The sequence below is a fragment of the Ursus arctos genome, unplaced genomic scaffold (genome assembly GCF_023065955.2).
Source record: "Ursus arctos isolate Adak ecotype North America unplaced genomic scaffold, UrsArc2.0 scaffold_19, whole genome shotgun sequence".
Taxonomy (NCBI): Eukaryota; Metazoa; Chordata; class Mammalia; order Carnivora; family Ursidae; genus Ursus; species Ursus arctos.
This window is the reverse complement of record NW_026622863.1, coordinates 4,292,034-4,320,011: the sequence shown is the minus strand read 5'-3', so window position 1 is coordinate 4,320,011 and position 27,978 is coordinate 4,292,034. Positions and strand designations below refer to the sequence as shown.

The following is a 27,978-nucleotide window of genomic DNA, read 5'->3' as shown; positions in this document are numbered from 1 at the left end:
TCTGCGACTCTGATTGGCTAAATATGGGTTCTGTGCCCAAGCTTGGGGGTGGGTTTCTCAGACTGGCAACTTCTAGAAGCTTCTGGAAAGGACTTTGGGCAGGAATAGTTTCCTAAAGGAAGGTGCAGCGCATGCTATTGGTTTTCCATTCATACTGCTTAAGCCTCACTGCTCCAGCTGCCGGTATCTGCAGCCCTGGGTCGGAGGGCTTTGCTTAGACAGACAGGAGATGTTCTGTCCACCGGCCCAGCAGGCTGCAAGTGCGGGCTGATGAGCTCCGTGAGCAGCTGTCAGCCAATACACGCCAGGAACGTTGTGTAAGTACCCTGTCTGCCCCACCCCTCGTGTAGGAAAGCTCTAAAGGGTGTGTTCTCCAGTATTTCCGAGAGTTCCCTGTGTATAAAGCTCCAGCCAACCCTCGGGAGTAGCCGCCTTCATTTGTGCCGTCCAGACCCCTTCCCTTTGCTGTCTTGCTTCCTCCTCCCGATCAGTGTTTTTGCACTTTCCAAATTCGCTACTTGAACTTGAATCTTAGTCTTTGGGGAAAGCCAGACTAAGGGGGAAAGGATTGGTGGGGGCAGGGCTATCACTTTACAAGAGGGACAAAACCTTCATCTGCAGCTTCTTATGTCAGGTGTCTAACAAGCAGATCTTGAGACCTGGACTCTCTACAGGGACTTATGAAGGGAGAGCTTGCAGGAGAAACCAAACCTGTAAGGAACAGAGGAAGCAAGACAGGGCAGGAGAAGGCCCAGCAAAGGGTGATCTCAGCTCAATCCCAGAGAGAGCTCTGGGATTCAAGAGCTTGAACAGAACCACGAAATTTTCCCCTCCACCTTGAGGCAAGAGGCCATACATACCTTTATACTCTAATACTGGTCAGCATTTGACACTGGCTGCAGGCTGCCCTCAAGGGGAGGAGGCCGGAAGCCTCCAGGCATCCCAGGGGAGGAGGCTCGGATATTCACAAGGGGCAGGATCTGGGGGAACTGGGCAGCATCTTCTACTTGTGGATTGCAGCTTGGAGGAAAAGGGGCCTCAAAGCTGCTAAAACTTGACACAGACAACAAATATATACAGAGTGTGACCAAAAAAAAAATACGTGAGCTTTCCCTTCTCAAAGTTTATGGTGCCCTTGTAGAATTAAAATAAAGCTGCCTCAATCACCCCAGGCCAGACACCCAGCTCAGTGCTGATGGGTTTCTGTGTTTGTGGAGGCCCCGTTTCCTGCTGTTCCCTGCAGGCGCCCATTGTTCCAGCCCGGTAGGGTTCTTCCTGGACTCATCAGCTGCCTCATTCCCCAGCCTTTGTGCCAGCTGTTTCTTCAGCCTGGGATCCCCTTCCTCCTTCACCTGCCTCCTGATCCCCCACTTATCCTTGCAAATAGCTCAGATATCAATCCCCAAAAGCTATGTGTCATGAGCAGATAAGCTTTCTCCCAGGAATGCCAGAAGAGTTTAGTATCTGAAAAAAAAAATTTAGTTCATGAATGCAGCATGCCAACAGAGTGAAAAAGAAAAATCTCTGGGGACCCGGAGATGTATGTGTGACTGACAATAGCAGTGAGCCAATATCGCATACATACTACAGCGCCCCAGGCACCGTGCTAAGCCCTCTGCCTGCACTAACTCGCTAAATCCTCCCTGAGACCCAGACCCTCATTGGTAGGCTCTGTTGTAAACCCCATTTCACAAAAGAGAAAAGCAAGGCACAGAGAGTCTTGGCAATTCACCCAAGGTCACACAGCTGGTGAACGGTAGACACAAGAGTTGAACTCTGAGGTTTACATCAGGTATCATTACTACACGCTGTGCTGAATGAGTGATTGAAGGGACCAGCAAAACCAAAATGACATAAGATCCAGAGAGAGGACAGCCCTGCTGTGTCAGGCAGGGCCATCCGGGTCAGTCCGTGCGGTGGAGGACAGAGGGACCAGGACAGGCAGCTCAGAGGGTCTGGCTGGAGGCAGCAGTCCAGGATGTGCATCCCCCTGCCCCCCACACTGTGAGGCAGACTCCCAGGGACCCAGCGTTCCTTCCTCCCCTGAGTCCCCGCAACATAGGGCCACCTCCACCCTCCCCTTATCTTATCCATATGGCAATTCATGTTCACGTGTCTGCCTCTCCCACTTCAGATGCAGGCTGAGTTTCACTCAGACCTTTTTGGCCAGGACTGATTTGCCCTGCCTAGAAACAATCCACCTTCTTGATTCAAAAAGAAGAACAGGATTTGAGACCCCAGGAGCCCTGTGCGTGGAAGGCCAGACCCCACTCCAGGAGGCAGTAAAGCAAGAAACCCATTGCTGGCAGGAGGTCAGAGCAGGGCCAGCTGCTCGGCTGACAAGGTAATGACCAGGCATTTGCTCTTTCTCCTAAGTGGGGGCAGGCCTGGGCCTGGAGTCTGAGCTTCCACAGGACCTAAGGGGTCCCCCCATCCAGGATTGGGGGAGCAGGAAGCTTGTAGGAGAATGCAGAGGTGATTTTGTACAGGGTGGCGTGAGTTCTGAGAGAATGTGTCCGAGAGTGCTGCCTGATGCTCTGTTCCTAGAATCCCATAGGTACTTCTGGGTTCAGTGGAAAGCGTGCTGTGATCGATTAGCAATGTCTGCCATGGGTATTGGATGAGAAGTGGAGGCCTGAATGCTATGTATTTAACATTCCAGTTAGCAGGGCCATGGAAGAAGGGAGCTGGGCAGATTACTAGCAATAACAGCAGCTACCATCTATCAAGCACTTCAAATGCCCCAGGAACCATGTAAAGTGCTTTTCTTGCCCTATTTCATTTGATTCTCAAACAGACCCCAGGAGATAAATGCTGTTTTTGCCGCCCTTTAGAAGATCGATCAGATCCATGGGGTGCCTGGGAGGCTCAGTCGGTTGGGCATCTGACTCTTGGTTTCTGCTCGGGTCATGATCTTGGGGTCATGAGATTGAGCCCCACATCTGCATCAGGCTCTGCTGCTGGGCGTGGAGCCTGCTTGAGAGTCTCTCTCCCTCCTCCCCTCACCCACTCTCTTTCTCTTTTTTCCTCTCTCTCTCTCAAAAAAAAAAAAAAAAAAAAAAAGTCAGTTCCAGGAGGGCCATGATTCTATTTATCTGTGTTGTTTCGTGCTGTAACCCCAGCCCCTCGGAGAGTACCTGGCAGGCACCCAATTAAGCACTTGCTGTTGAGTAGATTAAGTCTCATGTTGCAGATGAGGAGACAGAGGCCCAGAGCGGTAAGTAACTTGCTCCAAGTCATGCAGCTAACAAGCGCTAGTAAGCTGGTAAGTCAGGCAGCTAGGACAGCGTCTCTTGTAGAACTTTCTGAGATGGTGGAAATGTCCTGTAACCTCTGGTGCCCAGTACAACAGCCACCAGGGCGTGTGCCTGTGACGTACTTGAAATGTGGCTCAAGCAACTAAGAAACTGAATTTTTTTAAAGATTTTATTTATTTGAGAGAGAGTGAGAGAGAGAGAGAGCACAAACAGGGTGAAGGACAGAGGGAGAAGCAGGCTCCCCGCTGAGCAGGGAGCCCGATGCGATGTGGGACTCAATCCCAGGACTCCGGGATCATGACCTGAGCTGAAGGCGGACGTTTCCCCGACTGAGCCCCCCAGGTGCCCAGAAACTGAATTTTTAATTTAAACCTAGCTAATTGACATTGAAATGGCCACGTGTGGCTGTTGGTGACCATTTTTACACAACACGATTCTAGAGCCCGAGGGCTTGCTTGCCTGCCCTAGACTGATCCCAGATGCCAGATTCAGAACGTGGTCCAGGTTCTCCGCAGACGTGCATGAATACACGGGGACGTTTTCAGTGATAATTCCATCAGGGAGGGCAGGGCTGTAACCAACAAGAGGACCTACAAGCAACTGCACTCGTGCTCTTCCGGTCACAACAGTTCTGGGAAGGCTTTTTTCCGTGTTGTCTAATTTTGCACATGAGAAGTCTGAAGATTCCAGAGGAGGATACGGTGCTCTCAGAGGGACCTGCTGGCCCTGGACCCAAGCCAAACCAGGTTCACGAACCTGAAATCCCAAGCATTTCATGTTAACCGTTGGCAGAAAGAGAAGCACAGGGTCAGTCTGGTGTGCCATGGAGGGGTCAGGCTGCGGGCAGTGCTAGCTGAGTTGGGGGCCTCCGTGGTGAGTGACAAGACCCAAGACAGAGTTGGCTCCAGGTGAAACCATGACCCGCAGGGAGCTTCCTGGACATCTTACCTGTGGCACCTGCTTCCCCCGCAGCCTTGTCCCTACCTCTGTCCAGGGGCTGGCATCTTTCTTCCCCTCTAGTCACAGCATGATCTTGAGAAAGTGCCCTAGGCTGATGAATGCTAAGGTGTGTATGACTAACAGGAAGTGTCCACTTCCTGACAATTTCTATTTTGACAGGACGCAGGGGCTTCGGCCAAGGGCAGCTCTCTGGCCAGCAGAGGGTCAGGCATCCTCAGCAAAAGCTCGTATGTATGCAGCCGCATGTGTCCCGCGCCACGGGAAGTGGTGGTTATGTATGAAGCCATTTAGCTCCGTCCCAGTGTGTGGGAGAAGCGCCACCCCACCTGGAGGTGGAGAAACTGAGGCACACTGCAGCTAACTAGCTGGTTCAGTTCGCAGCTGGGGGGGAGGGCAGTAGCCAGGCCAGGGCTCAGACCAGGCAGAGCTGCGGAGAGGAGCGCTGGGGATGAGAGGGAAGGAGGAAGCAGCAGGTGCCAATTGCAGGGAGGCATTTTTCCTTTCATCTGAGATGAGGGTCTGAGGGCCCGAGGGCTGGGCCAGACTCCTGCTGCCGCTGTGCCCATTTGCCAGCCTGATCTCCAGCAGCATCTGTTGCTTCTTGTCCTCAGGTCTAAACAGTTACAAACTTACAAGAGCGAGCTGGCCAAGAATGCCGCTTGACTTCGTGATCCTGGTTAGCCCCTGGGCCTGTTCCTTTATGCTGGGCTGCAATTTTTCTAGATTACTCAGCCTTTGGGAGGGAAGTTGGGCCAAGGACAAACCTTTGGTGAGAAGAACAGACTGTTTAGAGAACAGGCCCACCTCCTCCACCCTCCCTCCTCCTCCAGGAGGCTGGGGAGCCTGCAAACTCCCTGCAGGGGGCAGGGCTGGTTGCACCAAGCCATCCTAGAGGTCCGCCCCTGCCAAGCCCAGCTGCTCTCGGGGAACCTGGCTGGCAGCTCACTGACACCTTTCCCTGCCCCCCTTCTTATGGGCTGTGACCTCCTGGGTACAAGAAGGTCAGTGCCAACTCAGGAGCCCAAAAGCAAAGCAGCTTGTAGCCCTTCCAGAGAACCTTCTAACATTCTGGTCAATTCTGGGCACTGGCCCACAATGGCACGGGTTCCTCGTCCTGGTTCCTGCACTTATCATCTGCGTGGTTCTAGGTGTCCTATGCCGTCCTTCAGAGCCTCTACTTCCTCATCGGTAAAGTGGGAAGAGCTGTAGCATGGACCTTGAAGGTTACCCCCAGGAGGACGTAGGCCCCTGAGCGAGTTTGGCACAGGGCCTCTTCATTACCTGCCATTCACTTGGGCCTCTCTTGCCTATGTCCCTCCCCTGCCCTTTTTTTGTCATTCTGTGGATCCAGGTGACGTGTTCTTTACCAGGGGCACTCTGCTGTGACGTGTTTTTGAACTGAAGTATTGAGAATAGAAATAACATGAGCCTCGCGTGTCCCTCTTTGGTGACAGTCCCACCTGCCCTATCTGGCCAGCAGTCTCACAGAGCTCCACATTCAGGCCCTGCACTTGGGGTTTAACGCTCTGAGATGGTTGTCTTGAAATTCTTAATACTTCTATTTTTGGGGTTTGGATTGTGTAAGTGAGGCCGAGTGGGACAATGGAGCGTGTGCTGGTGGGCCTGGAGCATAGGTTTCCATGGCTGTCGCTCAGTGGGGGCTTGGGCACAGGTGCAGGAAGCCTTAGAGCCAAGCCTCTGGGCCCTGCCCACCAAATTACATGGCCCCAGGTGCTGTGAGGGTCTGCGTGTGTCCCCTAGGTACCCCCGCGCCCAAGGGACATGGCACTAAACAGCCAATAAAAAGCACCAAGACGGATGGAGAGACTGCAAAGAAAGGAAATAACTTTTTCCTGCTTTCTGAACAAGGGGCTCCAGATTTTCTTTTTGCCCTGGACCCCACAAATGATGTAGCTGGCCGTGGTTCCATCTGGTGCCTGAATCTCAGAAGTGTGAGGTTGCTGAGCTGCCGTCAGGGGGTACCCACTAGGACAGCATTTGGGGGGTTGATTAGAGCCTTACCAATAGGTACTCCCCCGGCCCAGCAATTCCGCTTTATCATTAGAGATGTGCACGAAGGTGTGTGTGTAAGAATGTTCACCTGGCATTATTTCTAACAGTGAAAGCAGTCAGACGCCCCCCAGTGAGGGAGGGTCAAGCACACAATCGAGATGGAGGACTCGGATGCCACGGAAGCACATCGCAGGAAAGAACTCACTGGCATGAGAAAAACTCATGATATTTGCAAAAGAGGAGAAAAGGCAGTTAGCAAAGGGCCTGTACCACCTGACTTCATTTGCATAGATGCGTGGGGAATATATGCATGGGGAACATACTGGGCAGATTTACACTTGAGTACTGACAGCTGTTCTCCTTGGGTGGGCGACTTTTTTCCCTTTCGTGGGTGTCTGTGTTTCCAACTTCCATGCGCGGAGTGCACCTCACTTTTACCATGGCACAGAGGCATGCAGAGGGCAAGGTTAGTTCTGACCTGCGGACCGTGGGGCCTCACTGCCTCGGTTCAAAACCCACCTCTGCTCCCTACGAGCTCTGTGACCTTGGGCAAGCGATTTAACTTCTCTGGGCCTCAGTTTCCCCATCTGTAAACAGGGAAAGTAGTACTACCTCCCTCAAAGAGGCAAGGAGATGAGTGAATGAGTGCAGGGAGCTTAGAGCAATGCCTGGCACATGGTAAGCTGTTTGTGGTGTTGTTTTTATCATAAAGAAATTATATAAGAGAAAAATCTGGAGGCACAACAATATTAACGATGATTATTTTTGGATGGTGCAGAAGTGAGTGGTTTCCTTTTCCTCTTGGACTTTTCTGTCTTTCCCAAGTTAAGCATGCACTTCTCTTATAATTTGAGAGGAAATATTAAAGAAAAAAAAACGTGGAAAAGGTGGTGTGCTAAGTGTTGGGGAAAACAGGATGAAGTCAGGTTAGCCACATCTGCACGCTTTTCAGGCCAAGATCACGAGTGGATTCTGGAACTCGTCCCAGGCCCTTATTCCAGACCTCCCATCGTGTTGTGTGCCTTCTCATTCATAAAGGACCCAACACCTGGTGGACAGATCCCAGTGCCAAATGATAGGCTCTCACAATGAAATAGCTATGACTAAATCCCTGATAGATAGAGATGTATCCACGCACGCGTGGAGGTACATACATATATCGTAACGACTTGTATTATATCTATCCTTCTATCTACTACGGATATAATATGTATATAGAGAGGGAATCTTTAACTACAGCTATAAAAGGAATACTTCCCACCCACAGCCCCCGAATATAACCCTAACATGAGACTGACCGTGATATGGTAATTGCTCATTTACTTGTTTGCCTCACTCCCTAAAATTCTTGAAAATGTCTTCTATCCCTGGCACATACCACAGTGCCCGGCACATAGTAGAAGTTCCCTAAAAGTCTGTTGAATGAATGAATGAATGAATGAATGAACGAACGAACGAACAAGTTCAAGTAACAGCAGAGATTCACATGTCAAGATACAGACAGAGAATGAGATGTGGGATCAGCTGTTTTGGGGTGGAGATGGGTCAAGGGAGGGTCGAAGATAGGGCTTTAGAGTAAAGATGATGCTTGAGTAGGGTATTGAAGGGTGACCATGTGCTTATATCCACAAAAAAAGGGAAAAGAGGTGAAAGAACAGTGAGAATGGCGTTCAAAGGATCTTCTAAGTGGTTCTGGGGTTAGTTTTACCCTAATTCCCTTTAAATTAAAAAGGCACTTTCTATACTTTTGTCTCTCAACAAATTAATGATATTTAATACGAATCTCAATTATCAAAAGTAATTTTTTTCTAAGTCCCATAAATGTAATGCTTTTCAGAAAGAAGCAGGGTGTGAATGTGCCGTGGGCTAACTAGGGAGGGAAGGGCAGGCTGGCTCTGCTCTTGGTTGACCCCATTCCCAGGTGAGGAACAAGGCTCAGGATGTGACATGCACTCAGGAGGAAGTGAGAGGTCTTACCCAGGCCCATCTACCCCTCCTGCAGACGTGAGACCTGCAGTTGAGCTCTCACGGCTGCACCCTTACTTTGCACCAGAGATGACTGACTGAGAGCCACCCACCCCCCTACCCCCACACCCAGGGGCTGGCAGCCTCTGGGGAGATGTACATGGTGAGGGTGGGACAGAGCCCGGACCCAGGCTGCTCAGGGGCCACATGGCTCCTCGCTGGAAATTATCTGATGGGAGGGCCTGAGCTGACTGTCGTGTCTAGCACAGCAAGAACAAAGACAAGCCTTGAGTGTTTGCCTGGCCATGCTGACTCCCCATCCCTATCTTTCTTTTCTGTCCTGGCCTACCTTCAGTGGCTGCGTCTAGCCATGCTTTCTGCAGCCCTGAATGGTGCTCCGAATCCTTTCCAGAGAAGGCAGGGAGTAGAAAAACAAGGAGAGAGAGGGTTTTGTTTGTTTGATTTTGTTTTTGTAACAGCTTTATTGAGATATAATTCACATACCATAAGTTTGCCCTTTTAAATTGTACAATTCAATGGGTTTTGGTATATTCAAGTTGTGCAACCATCAATGTCATCTAATTTCAGAACACTTGTATCATCCAAGAAATACTTATACTTTAACAGTCACCCCCATATCCTGCAATTGCCCAGACCTAGGCAGACACCAGCCTACTTTGTCTCCGTGGACTTGTCTGTTCTGGACACTTCATATAACTAAAATCATACATTCTGTGTCCTCTTTGTGTCTGACTGCTTTCAGTGAGCCTAATGCTTTCCAGTTTCACCCATGCTGCAGCATGAGAGAAGTTTCACAATTCATAGATTGGTAGGTGATGCTTAAATTCATTCGTTCCACAAATATGTACTGATTACTGAGCACCTACTGTGTGCCAGTCCTGGGGGCCCGGCCAGGAATAAAACCTACAGTGAACTCTTTCCTGGAGGGTTTGTAGTAGGGAAGAGAGACAGTAAGACAAATGAGTAAGAAAATGATTTGTAATATTCGACGGTGCTAAGAGCTACGTGAAGCGCAAAGCGGGCAGTGCCAGAGCAGGAGTGGGGGGGTTCTTACCTAGAGGGGCCAGGGGAGGCCTCACCTTAGGGTGAGCGCAGCGTACTGATGAGCTAAGACTGGGAGGAAGTGAGGGAGCCAGGAGGCTGTCGGATGACCCCTCGCAGCACTCAGGTCGGTACCTAAGGGCTGAGCCAGGGACCGTGGCGGACCCCAACGGGCGCTTCCAGGTGCGAGGCTGGGGCCCCCCCGCGCACGCCGCAGCAAGTCGGGTGACGCGGGCCTGGGCCGAAAGTGGGCGCCCCCACCACTCCGACCCCGCGCGCTGACCCCCTCCCCCCAGCCCCCACACACCGCCCTTTACTACCCCCGGCCCCGCGCGCCACCCCCCCTTCTGCCCGGCTCACTCTCCCTTCTCCGCGTGCCGCCCCCGCGGCCGGGCCCCGCGCACTGCCCCGGCCCCGCGCACTGCCCCCTCCCATCCGCGCTCGCCCCCCTCCCCCCGCGCGCCTCCCCCCCCTCCCGTGCGCAGGCCCCGCCTCGGCGCCGCCTGAACCCACCCCCTCGCGGCCGCCGCCATTGGCCGCGCGCGCCGCCTCCGCCCTCGGCCTCGCACTTCCTGGCGGAGCCATGGCTGCGCAGCCTGCCGGCCCCGGGGCTCCGGCGACACGGCCCTCCTGCCGCGCCCGCCCGGTCCCGCCGCCGCCGGGGGTCCCCGCGCCGCTTCCGTAGCGCGCCCTCCAGGTGGGCCTCCGCGCGCGCCGTCGGGGGGTCGGGGGACCGGGCGGGGGGGGCGCCCACCCTCGCGAGCGGTGACCCCCGGCCGCGCCGCCCCCTTTCCCTCCCCGCGTCCCCGGGTGCTGGGGGGCGCGGCGGCAGGGGGAACCGCAGGTAAGACAGGTGCGGCCTGTGCGGCCCGGCCCGCGCGGCCCAGGTGAGTGTGCCCGCGTCCCGCCGCGGGCGCCGGCCCGGCCGCGATCCGACTCCGCCTCCCTCCGCCTCCTCGCTGCCGGCTCGAGCCTGCCCGGCGGCCGTTGTGCCGGCAGTTCGGCCGGGGAGGGGGCGTGCGGGTGCGGGCGAGCGACCCCGGCGGCCGCGAGACCCAGGGCTGGTGAGTTGCGGCGGGCGTCCGAGTCCATTTCCCGATCGCTGAGGTCGGCCAGGTCCAGGGTAGAAACCGGGAAGCAGCTCGGAGAGCAGGCTCCCTGGGGACCCTCCGTCCGGACGTCGCCTCTGTTCCCATGTTTACTGAAAGACCTTTTAACGCGTAACTGGGGATCGCCGCTGCCCCTGTGGGTGGTCTTGGCCCCTTCATCTGCCTCCAGGAAGCAGGGGAGGCGGCTGACACCCAACACTCCTGCACACATTGGCCCCAAACCACTTGCCCCGAGACAAAGGGGAGCCTCCACCAGGGGAAACTCTCTCAAGAAATCTTGGCCTAGAAACGAAAGCTTTCTGCGCTGAGAGCAAACCTGAACCCTCGCTGGCTGCAGGGGTGGTGGAGAGAGGGAGCTGCTGCTTTCTGGGGTGTGACCTTGGGCGGGCCTCTCTACCAGCTGAGCCTGGGCGGCAGCGATGATGGGGCACCTGTCTTAGAGGGTGAAGGTACAACACCCAGCAGGCACTACATGAATGTTGGTTTCCTATCCCTCCCTCTTGAACCCCCTAGCAGCCCGAAGGCAGTCAGAAGGGACAGGGGTGGGTACAGCTGGTCTTTGTCACAAAGTTGCTAGTTTGTAAAAGAAAAATCTAGTTGTCCTTTCCTTTCCCCAGGGAGCTGGACGGGATGCATTGTACCCAAAGTTACTCCCGCGGGAACGCTGGAGCCCCCTCGGTGTGACTCGCGTTGTCTGGACACAGTGCTCACTCCTTGTGACACTGTTCTTTATCAGCCTGGGCTGTTTGTTCAGTAGGCAACAAATTGACTCTTCTCAACTCAGATGGCAAGGGGAAAATTCCTCCTTAAACCCAGTATGTGACTTGTGCCTCTGTAGCTGGGGTAGTCCTTCCTCTGTGTTCCCATCCCCCCAGGTCCCCCAAAGCCTGGCTCTGTGCTATTATTAGTGAGTTAGTTGGCATTTCAAAGCTGGAGGAAACTTTCACATTGCCTGATACACCAGCCCATCCCATAGAGGAGGTTATGAGGTCTAGAGAGGTGGACATGCTGGGTGTTCCAGGCAGGACATACTGCCTGTAGGCACTTTTTAAAAAGATTTTATTTATTTATTTGACAGAGACAGTGAGAGAGGGAACACAAGTGGGGTGGGGGGAGCTAGAGAGAGAGAAGCAGGCTCCCCACTGAGCAGGGAGCCCAACGCAGGGCTCGATCCCAGGACACTGGGATCATGACCTGAGCCGAAGGCAGATGTTTAACCCAGGCGCCCCTGTAGGCATTTTTTTTTTTTTTAAGATTTTATTTAATCACTAGAGAGAAAGGCAAAGCACAAGGAGAGGGAGAGGCAGACTCCGCGCTGAGCTGGGGCGCCCCCCCCCCCCCCGCCACATGGAGCTCGATTCCAGGACCTGGAGATTATGACCTGAGCCAAAGGCAGACACCTAACCATCTGAGCCACCTGCCCCCCCCCCCCCCCCCCCGCTTTAAATGGCCAGGCAGGGTAGCTTAGGGGTTGAGAGCACAGAAGCCTCCCTGGGTTGCAATCCCAGCTCTGCCGCTCCTTCCTGACTGTGTGTGGCTGGGCCAGTGACCATATCACCGTCAGCTTTCTCCTCCATAAACTGAAGAGAATAATAGTGCTGGCCTCCTGGGGGTTTTGTGCAGATTAAATGAGTGAAGACCTAGAAACGCTCTTGAAGGAAAGCGCCTGTGTCTAGAATGTGACTGTATTTCATATGTGGCTGTCATCACTGCATCACAGCCTGGCCTTCATCATGATATTTTGATAGTAAGATGCTCTCAGACACGGGGCCATGTTCAGCAGAGCTTCCTGGTGAAGAGCCCACGCTGCCCACTTTGAAGCGGGATGGGCTCAGCTTTGATTCCCAGCCATTTACTAGCTTTGTGACCTGGAGCCCGGTGTCCTCATCTATAAAATGGGATGTGACCTTAGCCCGGCTGCGTAGATGTGGGGCTAAATGAGACCGCACACGTACACCCCTTAGCCTAGTTCCTGGGTCACAGTCCGGGCTTCGAAATGGTGACTGTTGTCATTATAATTTTGATCTAGCCGAGGGCTTCCAAGAAGAAGAAGGCCTCCTTGGGATCAAGCAGCAAAAGGCGGATATTTGTAGGAGGTGGCCTAAAAGCCATGATGTCAGGTTTTACTTAATAAATGAGCAGCGTTAGATGTTCCGTCCGATTCTGATTCTAACCTGATTGTTTTCAACTCCGCGTACGAGAGTTCTTGGTAGTGTACTGTCTTCTCTCCCTCTTCCCTCCTCGTGACTGCACGCTGGTTGTCACTGATGTCTGCCAGCAGAGCTGCGATGAATGAACGGCCTAGGGTTTATTATCACACACTCAGAGATCCTGTTCTCGTTCCAGGGCTGCGGTCTCTTTCACGATGGAGGGAAGCCGGCAGACGCGAGTGTCTCGGCCGTACAAGATCAGCGAATCCTCAAAGGTCTGTGAGTGGTCACTTGCCACCTGTGCAGGTTGCCTCAGAAGTGCGGTGTCTTTCTGATGAGTTCATTCCTATCGCGCAGACTGACTTTCTGTTCTTGGTGGAGGTGGTAATCTCCTTAATGATGAGTAGAGAGGTAGCAGGGGCACGGAATGGAAAACGTCCTAAACTTAGAGGGGTGGCGGGCGGAGGGGGGGCCATTAGAGATACACCTTGACTCACTTGTTGTTCGCCTCAACCTGAAGAGGTGGATGGCACAGAAGAAAAGCCATGGGATGCTTGTCCTCGCGGGGGGGCTCAAAAAATCCCAAGGACACGTCTGTTGACAAGCCAGCGGCCAACCTCATGGTGGGGAAACATGTTGCAAACCTGGCTGTTAAGGACCAAGAGTCTTCCCCCAGTCATGACTTCTGGGACCCTAGGAGCAAGTGAGGGTGGGTTCCCCAGGGCCAGGCTACCAAACTGTGTCACATCACGATCACCCCGGGAGAAGGTGAGGGGGAAGGTATCTAATTAGAAATGCATATGTGCCGTCCCACCCCAGACCTGCTAAAGTAAAATCTGAGAGCAGGACCCGCCCATCTCTACCTTCAGCAGACCTTCAGAGGACTTGGAGCAGCCCCTGTCCCCAGGCTACTAGAAGGAAGGATCGGGGGACCAATTTGCAGGGCAGTCTCTATATATACCTGTCCCTCTACAAATATTAATAACACCCTCTTTTCTTTAAAAGTGTTTCTTTTGGAGATTAATAAATTTTACGGTTACCTTAGATCATGCATTTTCAGTGGAGCTAGTATTGCTCCCAAGGGGGCAAAATTGATTCTTGGGGGTGCAGAGAGAATTCTACTCTTTTGTGGTTAGAGCACAGTCGTACATACGGTTCATACACAGATACGCAGAATATATGGGGTGTTAAAATTTCACGGGAACCGTTATGAAAAAATATCTTAAAAGAAGATTGAGGAAAAGATGAACAAATACCACTTTAGGTAAAGGAGTTGTGAGCAGCCTATAGATTTGAGGGGAAAAAGAGGGACAGAGGTTCTGCAGATGTGCATGGTAGGAAAACGGGGTGTCATTTTCAGGAGAGGTTGGTCCTCCTGTTTCCATCTGAGTTACCGAGGAGCGCTTGCCAAGCCCGGCTTTATCTGCTGTGAAAACCCAGAGAGGTCTCGCGGCTGTCTCAAAGAGGCTTTGTTTGGGACCCTGGCTACGGAGACAGTGTAGCTTTCTCAGTGTGATAGAGCTAGAAATCTGTGTCCCTTAAAGCCACATCCAGTGTCTGTTTCTGTCTGAACCTATCCCTCGGCTAGATTGTATTTCTGTTTCTAACGTTGTGTATTAAAGAAAGAGCCCAAATGGTAAGTGTAACTTCGGTTTTCTAGACGTTAAGCACATCTGTGTCGCCAGCACCCGAATTACAAAAGACCATTGCCAGACACACACACACACACACACACACACACACACACACCCACCCATCCCCGGCTTCGAGGACTGGAGTTTTGTCTGCCCTTGAACTCAATGTAAATGGGACCGGGGGTAGGTATGCCCGTGTGCCTGGCTCCTTTCATGGGTTAGTGCACTTCCGAGGTTCATCCCGGTTTTTGTGTGTAGTGGGAGGGGGTTCCTTCCCAGTGTGCCCACGTCTTCCCTTGCGTGAAGGCCACCGTTCGTTTATCTGCTCTGAAATGTCTTCATCCGTTTTGATGGTGATCATTTTTTTTGTATGAAATACCCCATACCTGCTGCATTCTGGCGAGGTTAGCTGCTGAGAGGCTGTGTTCCTTCACCCGCCTTGCCTTGCCTTGCCTTGCCTCTGATGAAAGCACTAAAATAGGAAATCAGTGAGTAGGGTTAATACTGTCAAAGAATGTTGGGGTCGGGCCTTCCAAATTTTAGGCAACGCTGCGAGACTCTCACTGATGTCCCTTTAAAATTGGGCAGTCACGTTTGACTGGTTTTTTGGAAGTTTTCATCTTTGCAGCTACACAAAAATAACCAGAAACGGGTTGTAGTGGAGACCTAGGTGAAGACTGAAATGTGCCTACTTAGCACGGAGACCCAGTTTTAGAAAGAGTGGCTGCCCTGCTCCCTGCCCCAGCTCCCTGGAGCAGATGGCCCCCTCAGCAGCTGTCATCTGGGGCTGTCCCTGCTCCCCGGGGGGCTGTTTCTCTTTTTGCACTGCAGATGGGGGTCCTTGGTGCACCCATTTAAGTGTGCTGGTTCCACATCCCCACCAGCCTAGAGACAAGCGGGGGCCCAGAATGGGCAGCCTGCCCACTCGATGCCCCTCACTTCTCGGGCCTTTGAGCCTTTGCTGTTACGAGATAGCCTGCACGGCCATAGGGCTTTTATACTTCCTTCCTTCAGTCCACGCCCGAGAGGGGCCCCACGCCAGGGTGCGATGGAGCCCAGGCCATTTCTGCTTCAACAGAAGCCCAGACCAGGCCAGCCTGGCTCTCTGTGCCAGTAACCAGAATAGACCGGGAGACCGTGTACGGGACCTCCGAGAAACCGTCCTGTAATGCAACAGCGGTAGAGCCTGGCTCTTGGCACTTGGAAGGGAAGGCAGCTCGGGGCAGTATCTGTCTGTGTCCTCAGCAGAGCGTGAGAACGTTGGCTGCACCTGTGATCTAGATGGGGTGATTGGCGTGGGAAGTGGCAGGACCCAGAGGGACTGGAGGGGGATAAAGTAGCGTGATTACACCTGCGTTGGAGGCAGGAAGCAGAGAAGATGAGCTCCATGCAGTAGGGCACGGCTTGAGAGGAGACCTGCAGGAACCCAGGGAGCCCTCAGCTTGGCTCCCCGCTCCCATACCACTTCCCCTTGCAGGCTTACAGCCCAGCCAGCCCTTTCCTCAAACACCCTCAAATAGGCCAGTGACCTCGCGGATGTGTTTGGACAGCCTCTATCTCCCTGTGCTGAATTCCGTGGTGTTTCCAAGGTAAAAAAGTCAAGCAGCGTGCAGAGCCTGAACGCCTGGAGCCTAATTGGTCTTCCAAAGATGGAGGAGCTGCTGTCTCGGTCTGACGGATCTTTGCATCCTCCAAAGCACATGGCAGGCCTACAGCACTCAGTCAATGTCTCCCAACCTGAATGGCTTGAATTAATCCATTTTAATTGTTCAAACTAATTCTTTTATTAATTTCGGTGCTGTATGGTGATGAAAAGTGTGGGCTCTGGAATCAGAGCTAGCCTCAAATCCCAGTCACTGTGGGACTTTGGGCAAGTTTCCTAGTCTCTCTGAGCCTCAGTTTTCTTCATCTGGGAAATGGGCATGATAACAGACCTTGAAGGGTCATTGTGACCCTTGAATGAGAGAGCATATATCCAGGGCACAGTGCAGGACACATAAAAGCCCTGCTCTGGGAAAAGACCACGTTCCTGCATGTTTCGTGATTTCTCTCTTTTAATCTCAGCAGCAACTGGTGGGGTCATGTTTCTGAAAGTAGGAGCCCCAGAGCACCTTAGTCTGGATGCATTAAACAGTCTCTAGGACCGGCCACATCCCTGGACCCCATCAGTAGAAGACAGGGGTCTCTGTAGCACAGCTGGGTGCTGAGCTCTTTCTAAGAGAGAGAGCAGTCTTCCTCAGCGCGAGGCCTCGGTGGGAACTCCAGCTCTCCTGGCAGCAGCTCCGTGCCATGTTCTGTCTCCGGAGCTCCCCGTGCCGGAGTGCTAATGCCCTCAGCCTCACTCACTTATCGCAGCTTTCCCACGATCACACAGCTAGTGAGTAGCAGAGCTGGAATTCAAACCCGGATTCTGTCCGAGTTTAGACTAGACTGCACTTGAGCAACTTCGCCTGATAGGACAGCAGGTTGGGTTTTTTTGTCCTTTTTTTAATTAACATGTATTATTGGTTTCAGAGATACAGGTCTGTGATTCATCAGTCTTATACAATTCCCAGTGCTCATTACATTACATGCCCTCTTTAAAGGACAGCAGATTTTAGACCTATTTGCTTATGACCCACAGTAAGAAAGGATGGGGGCAGGGAGAGAAGAAAAAAAAGTTATAGGAATTTGATTTAGAAAGAAGAAAAGAAGGACAAGAGAGAGAAAGAGAAAATAACTGTTTAAGAATTGTATATATAAAGAAAGAAAGTAGGAAGGAAGGGAGAATGGGAAGTTAGTTTCTAGAAACCGCATTTGATGCACCACATTTTTTTTTGAAGATTTTGTTTTTAAGTAATCTCTACACACAACGTGGGGCTCAGACCCACAACCCCGAGACCAAGACCGAGTCTCCTGCTCCTCCAGCTAAGCCAGCCAGGCGCCCCTTTAGGACTAGCGTTTGAAAAGAAAGAAGGAAAGCGACAGGACACACACGCACACACACGCAGAAACACCCTTATTTCCCGCACGCTCTCTGATCCGCCGTTCGCCGTTCTCTTTCATTGTACTGTGTGCAGGTGCTGGTCGTGGGGTGTGAGATGGACCCCAGTACCTGGAGCAGGAGAGGGGAGCCGGGGTGGGGGAAGGGGGCGGCCACGCTTCGGCCTCCTGAGCCCCGGTGAGCCGACCCCTGAGCCGCGCTCTCTGCCGCAGGTGTACCGCTGGGCCGACCACTCGACCACGGTGCTGCAGCGGCTGAACGAGCAGCGTCTCCGCGGGCTCTTCTGCGACATCGTCCTCGTGGCCGACGAGCAGCGCGTGCCGGCCCACCGCAACCTGCTGGCCGTGTGCAGCGACTACTTCAACTCCATGTTCACCATCGGCATGCGCGAGGCCTTCCAGAAGGAGGTGGAGCTGATCGGCGCCTCCTACATCGGGCTCAAGGCCGTGGTGGACTTCCTGTACAGCGGGGAGCTGGCGCTGGACGGCGGCAACATCGACTACATCCTGGAGACAGCCCACCTGCTGCAGATCTGGACGGCGGTGGACTTCTGCTGTGAGTACCTGGAGCAGGAGGTGAGCGAGGACAACTACCTGTACCTGCAGGAGCTGGCCTCCATCTACAGCCTCAAGCGGCTCGACGCCTTCGTCGACGGCTTCATCCTGAGCCGCTTCGGCACGCTGTCCTTCACGCCCGACTTCCTGCAGAACGTGTCCATGCAGAAGCTGTGCGTCTACCTGAGCAGCAGCGCCGTGCAGCGCGAGTGCGAGCACGACCTGCTGCAGGCCGCCCTGCAGTGGCTCACGCAGCAGCCCGAGCGCGAGGCCCACGCCTACCAGGTGCTGGAGAACATCCACTTCCCGCTCATCCCCAAGAACGACCTGCTGCACCGCGTCAAGCCGGCCGTGTGCTCGCTGCTGCCGCGGGAGGCCAACTGCGAGGGCTTCATCGAGGAGGCGGTGCGCTACCACAACAGCCTGGCCGCGCAGCCCGTCATGCAGACCAAGCGCACGGCACTGCGCACCAACGAGGAGCGCCTGCTGTTCGTGGGCGGCGAGGTCTCCGAGCGGTGTCTGGAGCTCAGTGACGACACCTGCTACCTGGACGCCCAGAGCGAGCAGTGGGTCAAGGAGACGCCCCTGCCGGCCCGGCGGAGCCACCACTGCGTCGCTGTGCTGGGCGGCTTCATCTTCATCGCCGGTGGCAGCTTCTCCCGGGACAATGGAGGGGATGCGGCGTCCAATCTTCTTTATAGGTATGACCCCCGCTGTAAACAGTGGATCAAGGTGAGATTAAAGCCGGATTATTTCTTTACTTTTGACGACTTTTGGTCGCTTAACCTAGCCTTGACTGCCCTCCTCCTCTCAGGCCTTGCCCGGCGTCCTGCTTCTGAATGAGGGGTGACGCCGAAGTGACGTGCCCCGCGATTCCCACGCTCCTGGCACGGGGCGCGCGAGGGCTGACCGGCCTCTGTCTGCAGGCCCGGTCTTCGTCCGGAGTGGTGCTTGCTCTCCGGTAGAATGTTCTATGGCAGTAGAAACGTTCCACACCCGTGCTGGCCGATATCCTAGCCACGGGCCACATGTGGCGATTGAGCATTCAGAATGTGGCCATTGGGACTGAAACACAGAATTCTCTATTTTACTTCATTTTAACTAATTTATGTCCAAGTGGAAATGGCCACACGAGGCTAGTGGCTGCTGTGCTGGATAGTGCCAGTCAAGAGATTTGACCCGGAGTTCAAACACTGTTCCCCTGTCTCAGAGTCTCCCTGGAGCTCCCTTTTTGGGAAAGTTTGGGGCTGGTTGAGGGAGGCCACAGAGGCCCACGCCTGCTGGTAGCTGTGGTGCCTTGGCAGGTGTGGCGAATTCTGGGAAGTATGGGTCTCGGCGTCAGACTCGACTTCACACCCCAACTTGGCTAAGTCGTAGCTCCAGATTTCACGCTGGTCCTTGGCCTCCGAATTTCAGCTTCTGCCTCTGGAAACGGGGTGGGAGGGCACTGACCTTCTAAGGTCAGAAGCTATATGTTGCTCAGAGTGGTTGGCAAACACCTGGCACAGGGCAGGTGGCCCTTTCTCTCACGAACACCTCTCCAGGCCACCGCCCTAGAAAATCAGTCTGTGTTTATGCTCACACCTCCGTGTTTTTACTTTACTTGATGGGGTTTTTTTCTGGGCACAAAACTCAGAATGGACTCCGATGACTCCCCGGGTGTCTACCCCCACCCCCCAAAGTGTAAGTCCTGCCACTAGAAAGAGGCTCCCAGCTTTGGAGCCCGTCCTCAAAAGCTTTGTAGCAGTGACAGCCTGAAGGCATGGTCGCCTCCAGGACTGTGTTCATTTCTGTGTTCTGCCTGAATTATTAAAAAAAAAAAAAGATTGGGTCTTCTGCTTTTTAGTTTCCTTTTGATTGCTGTTAACATGACAGCAATCAGCATTAATTTTTAAAGTATCTGATATGGGGGGAGCAAAAGGAAAGATGAATTTTTATTCCAGGAAACCACGAAACCAATGTTTCTGAACTGTACGTTCTGTGAAACTCAAGTCCATGAGGTCAGCCACATGGCCAGACAAGTTAGGGGAACTGTGTTCTCGATCCCCTTCTTGGGGACTTGCAGTGCCCCAGGGTCCTGGGAGCTCTGAGAAGTCCCATCTCAAGAGCTCCTTTCTTCAAGTTTGACTTCCTTCTCCCAAACGCACTTGGCCACCACTTGACCTTCCTGGGCTGTGTGTTCCATAGAACACATTTGGGAACTCTGCTCGTTGTTGACATTGTCCGGGGATGGGCAAGGGGAGGTACAGGTGTCCTGCCTCCGCAGGTGGCCTCCATGAACCAGCGCCGCGTGGACTTCTACCTGGCCTCCATTGAAGACATGCTGGTGGCCGTCGGTGGCCGGAACGAGAATGGAGCTCTTTCTTCGGTGGAGACTTACAGCCCCAAGACCGACTCCTGGTCCTACGTGGCCGGCTTGCCAAGGTGATGGGGGGCTCTGTGGCACTCAAACGTGATGACTTTGTCCCCCTCGTTTTCTAGATATTTTGATCTCCAATTCCAGGAAAAAACATCTCCTGGCTTGTAAATAACCGTGGGCAGACCGTGGGGGCAGAGGGCATGGTGGTGACCAGTCAGGGGTCTGGTTTCAGACCATCTGGGTACAAGTGTCCGCTCTGCCGATCAGGCAGCTCTCCCTCAGTGTCCGAGTCTGTTCACTTCTGGAGTTTCATGGAGAGAGTATTGAGTTCAGATGGCGAGGCCTTCCCTAGGAGTGTCCCCGAGTGTGGGCTTGTGTTGTTCCGAGAGGTGACAGATGTGTGACATGAGCCAGTGTCTTCACCCTGCTCTCTTACTTCATCTGTACAGTAGGTGTGATAACGCCTACCCCGTAGGGCTGTCATGGCGAGATGTTCCTTAGGAGTCGTTCCCCCCCGCCCCCCCCCCCCCCCCCCCCCCGCACATGGCATCCAGCACCCGGGGAGTGCCCTGGGGCTCTCGCTCCTCAGTTGCCCTGCGTCGAGGTCTGCACTCGGGCTCTGGTCGTCCTCACAGATCCAGCAGAAGGTGCTTGCCACTGATTTTACCAGCTCCTTGTAGTTGAACCCGCAGGCACGCTTTGTGACCAGTCTTGCTGTGGGCCACAGGCAGCTGTCTCACACACATCCCCAGGAGCTGGAAGGCGTGTGACGTAAGCCTCAGGTTGTGAGTTCCAGTCCTGCAGCCCCTCGCTGCTACCACCTTTGCGTCGAGGTTCCAAGAAGCCGATGGAGTAACACCCTTGACAATCGGGATAGTGGCTTCTGATTAGTGTGTGCAGTCTCTTGGGCCAGATGTTTTAAGTGACGAGTCCCTCGAGACCCACCGTGACCTGGTGGGGTGGAGGTAGGCGCCTACATGATTTGTCATCCAAACCAGGATGGCAGGGAGCGGGGAAGGGTATCAGTGTAAATACTGACCGTGTTGTAGGCAAACCGAGACCTCTGGTCTCCCTGGCTTTAGGTACTGTTTTGTGTATCATCCCATTTCACAGATGGAGAAGTGAGGCTTCACGGTGGTGGTGAGAGCATCTGCTGCCGTCACTTTCTCTGGGCCAGCTGCTGTGACTTACGTACCTACACGCTACACCAACCCTGGTTTTTTCCTTTCTAAATGGGCCCGAGCTGTACGAGCCTGGTGTAAACATGGCCCATGACGCGGTGATCGTTGGTGTGTGCGCGTAACGGGGCCTCCAGGAACCCGCAGCCCAACCCCGGAGCTGCCCCCTGCCTCCCCTCACAGCCACTCCTGAGTCTCCTCCCCTCTGTCACCTGTGTTTGCTCCTGGGTTTTGTTCTCTTCTTTTTTGTTTTTATGTAAACTGCGCTTTTCAGAGAAAATTGAAAACGGAGCAGAAGGTGCAGACTGTTCTCATAGACCTTCTCAGCGCGTTTCCCCGTTGGTGACATCTTGAAGCGGGCGCTACATCTGTTACAGGCCGAGCGGCTCCCTTCCCCTGAGGGAGGTGCCCCGAGTGAGGGCTCACCGTCTGCGTTGCACCTGCTGTGGCTTGGGACAAAAGTGCGGGGACGCGCACACACTGTCACACGGAGTAGGTTCAGGGCCCCGAGAATCTCTTGGGCTCCGCCCAGTCATCCCACCCTCACCGCGAGCCCCTCGGATATTTCAGCGCCCTTACGGTCTTCTCCAGAATGTCGCAGGGTTGAGTAGTACTTTGGTTGGTTTCCGTCGGCTGTGTAATTTGATCAGGTGCCTCGGTGTGCCTCAGTCGCATAGCCTCATTGTTCCCAGCTCCTCCAGGAAGGATCAGCCTCATCATTCTCCCCACTGCTGACCTGGGGAAACGGGAGCGCGGGCCACAGGGCCCAGGCGGTGCGACTGCCCAGCTGCACGTACATGTCCGTGCCAGGCTCGGCCACTTCTTGTCCAGCGACAGCTGCCATCTACAAAGCGTGCATGGGATGCCTGCTCCCTGCATGGTCCCCTCAGGTCCCCCCAGCCCCCCTCTCTTCCCAGAGAGCAGAGGGAAAGAGCCAAGGCCCGGTGCCCAGAGGCCCAGCCCGACGCGGCACTGAGCTCCCTCTCTGTGTCTGCCCGTCCCTCCGTCTCTCCGCAGGTTCACCTACGGCCACGCGGGCACCATCTACAAAGACTTCGTGTACATCTCGGGGGGCCACGACTACCAGATCGGCCCCTACCGCAAGAACCTGCTGTGCTACGACCACCGGACGGACGTGTGGGAGGAGCGGCGGCCCATGACCACGGCGCGCGGCTGGCACAGCATGTGCAGCCTGGACGACAGCATCTACTCCATCGGCGGCAGCGACGACAGCATCGAGTCCATGGAGCGCTTCGACGTGCTGGGCGTCGAGGCCTACAGCCCGCAGTGCAACCAGTGGACCCGCGTGGCGCCGCTGCTGCACGCCAACAGCGAGTCGGGGGTGGCCGTGTGGGAGGGCCGCATCTACATCCTGGGCGGCTACAGCTGGGAGAACACGGCCTTCTCCAAGACCGTGCAGGTGTACGACCGCGAGAAGGACAAGTGGAGCAAGGGCACCGACCTGCCCAAGGCCATCGCCGGCGTGTCCGCCTGCGTGTGCGCCCTGAAGCCGCGGCTGGAGGACAAGAAGAAGAAGGGCAAGGGCAAGAGACACCAGGACCGGGGCCAGTAACCCTCCTTCCCCCACTCCCCCCCCCAGCGTGCCCCTGGCTGGGACCTGCTCCCCGCCCCACCTGCCAGAGCGTCTAGACCAGTGAGGACTTCGTAGCGTCCTGGAACCATGATGTACTTCCTAGCGGCTTTTTTACTTTTATGATTCTTGGTATTTCTATGATATCACAGTAACCGATTAAATATTCTCTATAATTTTACATATTATCTTGCTTGAATAATTGAACCAGGCAGGAAATATCCCTTCATCTCTGTGCAGGGCTTCTCCCCTTATTTTGAGTCTCCCCGAGGATGCCCCATCCCCGTCCCCCTGAGAGTACTTAGGGCAGGGGTTATGCAGCAAGTTTTGTAAGTGAAACTAGGGGCCATGGTGGGGAGATTGCAGATCCTCCAGTCCACACCTCCCTCAGCTTGGCTGAGCTTTTAAACAGATTCCTGGGCCCCACCTCAGAATTATCCGTTCTGAAACTCCAGGAGTAGGGGCAGAGGGGGGTGCCAGAAATTATAACCGATTCCTGGAATGACTGAGCACCGGCCACATTTGGCAATCACGGGCAACGTAAGGTGCGTTCATGTTTATGAGTGGGGACTCAGAGACCCCGACAGGGTGAGTGGGCTGCCCACTCACCGGACAGTCAGGCAAGACCTGGGACTTCTCACCAGGGAGATGTTCCCACCAGGATTTCCTGATCCGGTGACATTGTTTCCGAGTAGTCCCGTTTTCTTGATTAGTAATCTTCATGAATTCTAAAAGGGTCTAGGTAATCAAGGAACTTAAAAAAAGGCATGAAACTCTTAGAAACATGTATCTGTAATTCGTGGGGTTTTTTTTTCTTTTTTTTTTTTTTTTCCTGAACCCATTGTTTTCTTATGTTACTGACATACTGAGCCCCCAAAATCTATGTTCATTTCTCAGGAAGGAAAAAATGGGCATCCTAGAATTTGCCATTGCTTTCTCTGGCTTGGCTCCAAGAAGCCCTCGAGAGCCCCTCCATGAGCGAGCCTTACTCCCTAAGGAGGATGTCAGGTACCCCCCCCCAACCCAAACTCAGCCGTCTACTGCTCAGTTGTTTTGTGCTGCTGGGCAAATTCTTTAACAAGTCCTAGCTGTTCCCTCATTCATCACACGGTGGGTTCAAATCACCGCCTCCCAGGGCTCGGCTCCTTCAGTCCGTGTAAGCTATTGTGTATCCAGCACCTCCTCTCGCGATGTGTGACCGCACTGCACTGCGTCCCGCACGTGTCACTAACAGGGTGTGCCCTCGGAGGCGAGCTGGGACTCCTGCCCTGGCTGCTGTGGACACAAGGACGTGGGAAGAGAAGCCTGCTTGTGGGGGTAGGCGTTCACCGTCTATGCCTTGACAAAGATCAGATTGCAGAGGTGAGAACACCTCCAGGTTTATTGTTAACCTTGGTTTTAGAATATGAATCTCTGTTAACTTATGTCTTTAAAAAAAAAAAAAAAGATCTCTTTACTTCTTTTCCTTTCCCTTAAAGGGTTACTGTAATTTTGAGTGACTTGGGCGTTGAAAGTTTCACTACCTGAATCCACGCCTTCTGTCGTTAGTGGCGTGAGGGGTCTGCTGACTTGGCTAGTTCCGTGCCCGTGGAAGTCCCTAGAGGCTTACAAACTGTTGAGAACTTCTGCAAGGCACACAAACAATCAAACCAAAAACTGTGCACTCTTCTTGGAGCTCCACAATACTTCAGTGTATTAAAGGCTCTGAGAAGTCCTGCGTTAACTGTTAACCTTCCATCAATCCAGCATTTCCAAGCTTCAGTGAGCCCGAAACCCTTTTTTGTCTCATACCTTGTCCAGCCCTCCACAAGACATGTTTTGCAGAACTTCTGCCAACTTTGGGATAGCTTACCCCCTTCCTATTTCAGGAAAGATGTTATTATTGGAGGACCCTTTAGAAGGCATGGAACCTGTGGTCTGTTCTAAGTCATAAAGAGGTGGTTGTTCAACCAGAGTCCAGGGGCAGGTGGGGAAGAGCACATAGATTGCACGTGTGCTTTGGGGAGCAGGATGGCTTTGACCTTGGGAAGAGGAGAGCCATCAGTTTTTAGCTTAAGCCAGCTGTTTTGTTTTTGACTACCATGACGTGTCCCCGGATCCAGGTGCAGTGCTGGTCGCTATTCAAATTCTCTTGTGCCTTGTGGGTTCCGTACGATGTCCTGCACCTTGTACTTCGTGGTGTCACTCTTGCCGCTCTGAAGGCAGTTTGTCATTTACGTCGTTGAGAATCGGATATCATTACTGTCGGGAATGTTCTTTTAAAGGTACGGTTGATGAGTTTCTTCTCATGGACTGGCTTCGCATGGTTGGTGGTGGCGTCCCTATGCTAAAAAAACTTGTTGAGCGTCACAACCCGTGGACAGCAACTGCGTGGACGCCGGGCAGCACGGTGGTGGGACCCATGTCAGGTAGCTGCTGTCCCCGTCGTTAAGGTGCAGTCCCTCTGCTGTGCTGTCCAACTGAGAATGGGAGAAGATGCTGTTGACCCCCGCGGGCGGCAGCTGGGGCATGCGCTCCTGCAGAATCACTGCTGGGATTTCCAAGCCCAGTGACAAGGTTGGGTCCCTGCGGCTGCCATCTTGAGCCACAGCAGCCCCGCCCGCTGCCTCTGAGAACCGGGAGAACACCCGGATCATTTCTTTCTTTCAAATAAGCATAGTGGGCTTTCATTCACGTTTTTGGGTTTTTTTCTCACTTTTAAAGAACTAAAGTTTTCACTTCACGTGAGTTGTATGTGTTGAGTTTTGCTCACCCAAGTTGGAACCCTGTTTGCTTAAGACATAAATGTCATACCAGAAGGGAGGAGAAGAGAAGGCTGAAGAGTCCTGGTCCCTCCCAGTGGGCTTCCTGCTGTTTAAATGTACAGAGGTTGTCTTAGCAACATGTGTGCGCGTCCGGCTCAATTGGCGTTTTTAACATTTTAGATGTTACGTGTTAACGTTTTAGCGTTTTAGAAAGACTGCCAGGTAGGACTTGCAGATCTCGATCTGAGCAGAAAACCTCGTGTGTGTAACTATATTGCGAATGCCCCTCCCCTTGCTCTTTAATGATAAGGTAACCTCACGGTGACTTAGTAGAAACCCCAGAAGCCAACCCTGAGGGGTTTTCAGTTTGGGGTGGAAACCCAAATGCCAAAGGGAGTGGGGTCCCAGTTCCTCCTCTGAGCTCCACGGTCCCACTCTGGGAGCTCAGGTGAGTTAACCTGCGGTTCAGAGTGCCTGGCGCCTCGGCCAGATGACCTGCCAGTGGCTCGCAGCACTGTGGGGAGTGGAAGACCTCCACCCCCGTCCCCGCCCCCTCGTTGAGCTATCAGGCTTCATCTACCCTGGGCCTCCACAGCGTGTGGCTTAGCCAGCACCTGCCGAAGGAGTACCTCGCGGGCCTTCCGTCTCTCAGAGCCTTTGGCTGGAAACTCAGAGCACCAGCCCTACCCATCCTTGGCATCTCCGTGGATTCCGAGTGTCTTCAGAGGGCAGGGGAGGGGGCGGTGTCCTGCCCTCCAGCATAAACCTCTGGAGTGTGGGCCAGCGCCACAGGCCCTCGGACACCCTGCCCTGTGCGTCTGCCAAGCCGGGCAGTTTTTAAAGTTTTTTGAAATGTTTTAATACTTTTTGATACCATTTGCTAATAACCGTTTTGTAGGTTGCTGCCAGGGTTTTCCACTTCACGCCCCACCCCTCACCCAACTCCCTTGAGCTTGCACTAGACAGCAGGTGCCCTGGGGTCAGCGCCGCCACCTCGCCCGCCTCCAGTGGCTTTGTCTTGGCTCTTGCTCTCGTCTGGGGCTGTGATCTGATACAACTCTTGAAGTTTGTAAGGTCCCGCCTGGCCCCGCCCGGCCCCGCCCGGCCTGCGACGACGACCGCCTTAGGCCCCCAACTGAGCAAGAGGGCACTGACCTGCCAAGAAGACATTCTCATTCCCTTAAGATATTCTGCATTTCTCCCAAAGTGCCTCCCTCAGCGGTGTGCACAGAGGTGAAACCATCCCTGAGGACCGACCCATGTGTCACCTTTCTCATACGGGTCATTGCTCAACCCAGGGCTTGCCCGGGTCCCCGTCCTCTCCCATCCACCCCTCTTAAAGACATTTCAACACAAAGTCTGTAACAGTGAACCACCCTACACTTTACAGAATTACTGCCCTCAGCTGGGGAGTGAATTCTGCTCTGTTTTAACAGGAATAGAATCTAGGGCTTCTGAGGATGTGTTGGGGTCTGAAGAATTTGTCTCTCGGTTGCCTTAAAGAGATAAATGAATGTACGAATGTGGTGGAACGGGGCAGAGGGGATCAACCTTCTGTCCGTTTTCTTTGAGAAAAGGAGCTCCGCTTCTCAGAGTGACTTGATGCCTTTATAGGCTGGCTCGCAGTGGAAGGAAGGGAGGAAGACTCAAATCCTTTGGGGTCAACTGAAGTCAGTCATCACCACCAGCCCCCCGCCCCCCTTTCAAAGTTAGTAAGATATTTGACGATTAAGCAGTTCACTGGGTATGTTCTGGCTACTAATGTTACCAAAATCTGTAATTGTGTGTGTGGGTGTGTTTTAATTTGTTGCTTTTGTATTTGTAATTTTATGACACTCGAAGGTTTTCTGTGTCTTACCTCTTTTTAATTAATTTTCTGCACGTTGATTTTTTTCTTTGTTTTTAATTCCATACAGAATATTCAATTCTCAAAACACATTAAAATGACTTGCCTGCTAGGGTATGGTTTATTTTATAATTACGTTCCTAGGCTTGTGTGGTTATTGTAATGATCTTCAGACCTGTTTTCTCTGCCCGAATGAAAAAGAACCCTTCGCGTGTTAAGCCCAAATACAATTTGGAAATTAACCAGACTGCCTTTTAGGGCTGTGGGAGGCTGGGATATTTCGAGGCTGCTTTCATTGTGCTTCTAATTACTATATTTTGCCAGGAATTTCATTCAAATCCTTGATTGCAGGACGAAGTCCTGTGACCTGAAATGAAGCTATTTGCTTAAATTTGTGTCAGTTGGGGTAATTTGATTAGAGAAGAAAAACAGAAACCAGGGGAAACCTAGCTTATGACAAGCAGTTTATTATCTTTATCAGAAAAATAGCATAACATTTCTAAAGAATAGAGTTGGCTCTATGTCCCATGGGGCCCAGGACGAAAGTGTGACCCGACTGCCCCCCAGGGGTTT

At 53.3% G+C, this 27,978-nt stretch overlaps 1 protein-coding gene across 5 annotated transcripts; it reads left to right on the top strand.

Moving 5' to 3' along the window:
- Positions 1–38: 38 nt before the first annotated feature.
- KLHL36 (kelch like family member 36) lies at positions 39–27,537 on the top strand. Of its 5 annotated transcripts, XM_044382356.3 has the most exons (6): positions 43–317; positions 2,135–2,344; positions 12,713–12,791; positions 17,346–18,419; positions 19,954–20,111; positions 22,242–27,537. In XM_044382356.3, the coding sequence occupies exons 1-6, from the start codon at positions 271–273 to the stop codon at positions 22,795–22,797; spliced, it is 2,124 nt and encodes a 707-aa protein (XP_044238291.1). In that variant the 5' UTR covers positions 43–270; the 3' UTR covers positions 22,798–27,537. The 5 variants fall into 5 exon arrangements, with proteins under 5 accessions (XP_044238292.1, XP_044238291.1, XP_026350454.1 ...); XM_044382357.3 differs by lacking the exon at positions 2,135–2,344 and having other exon boundaries at positions 39–317; XM_026494669.4 differs by lacking the exons at positions 43–317; positions 2,135–2,344 and adding an exon at positions 9,820–9,954.
- The last annotated feature ends 441 nt before the right edge of the window (positions 27,538–27,978 follow it).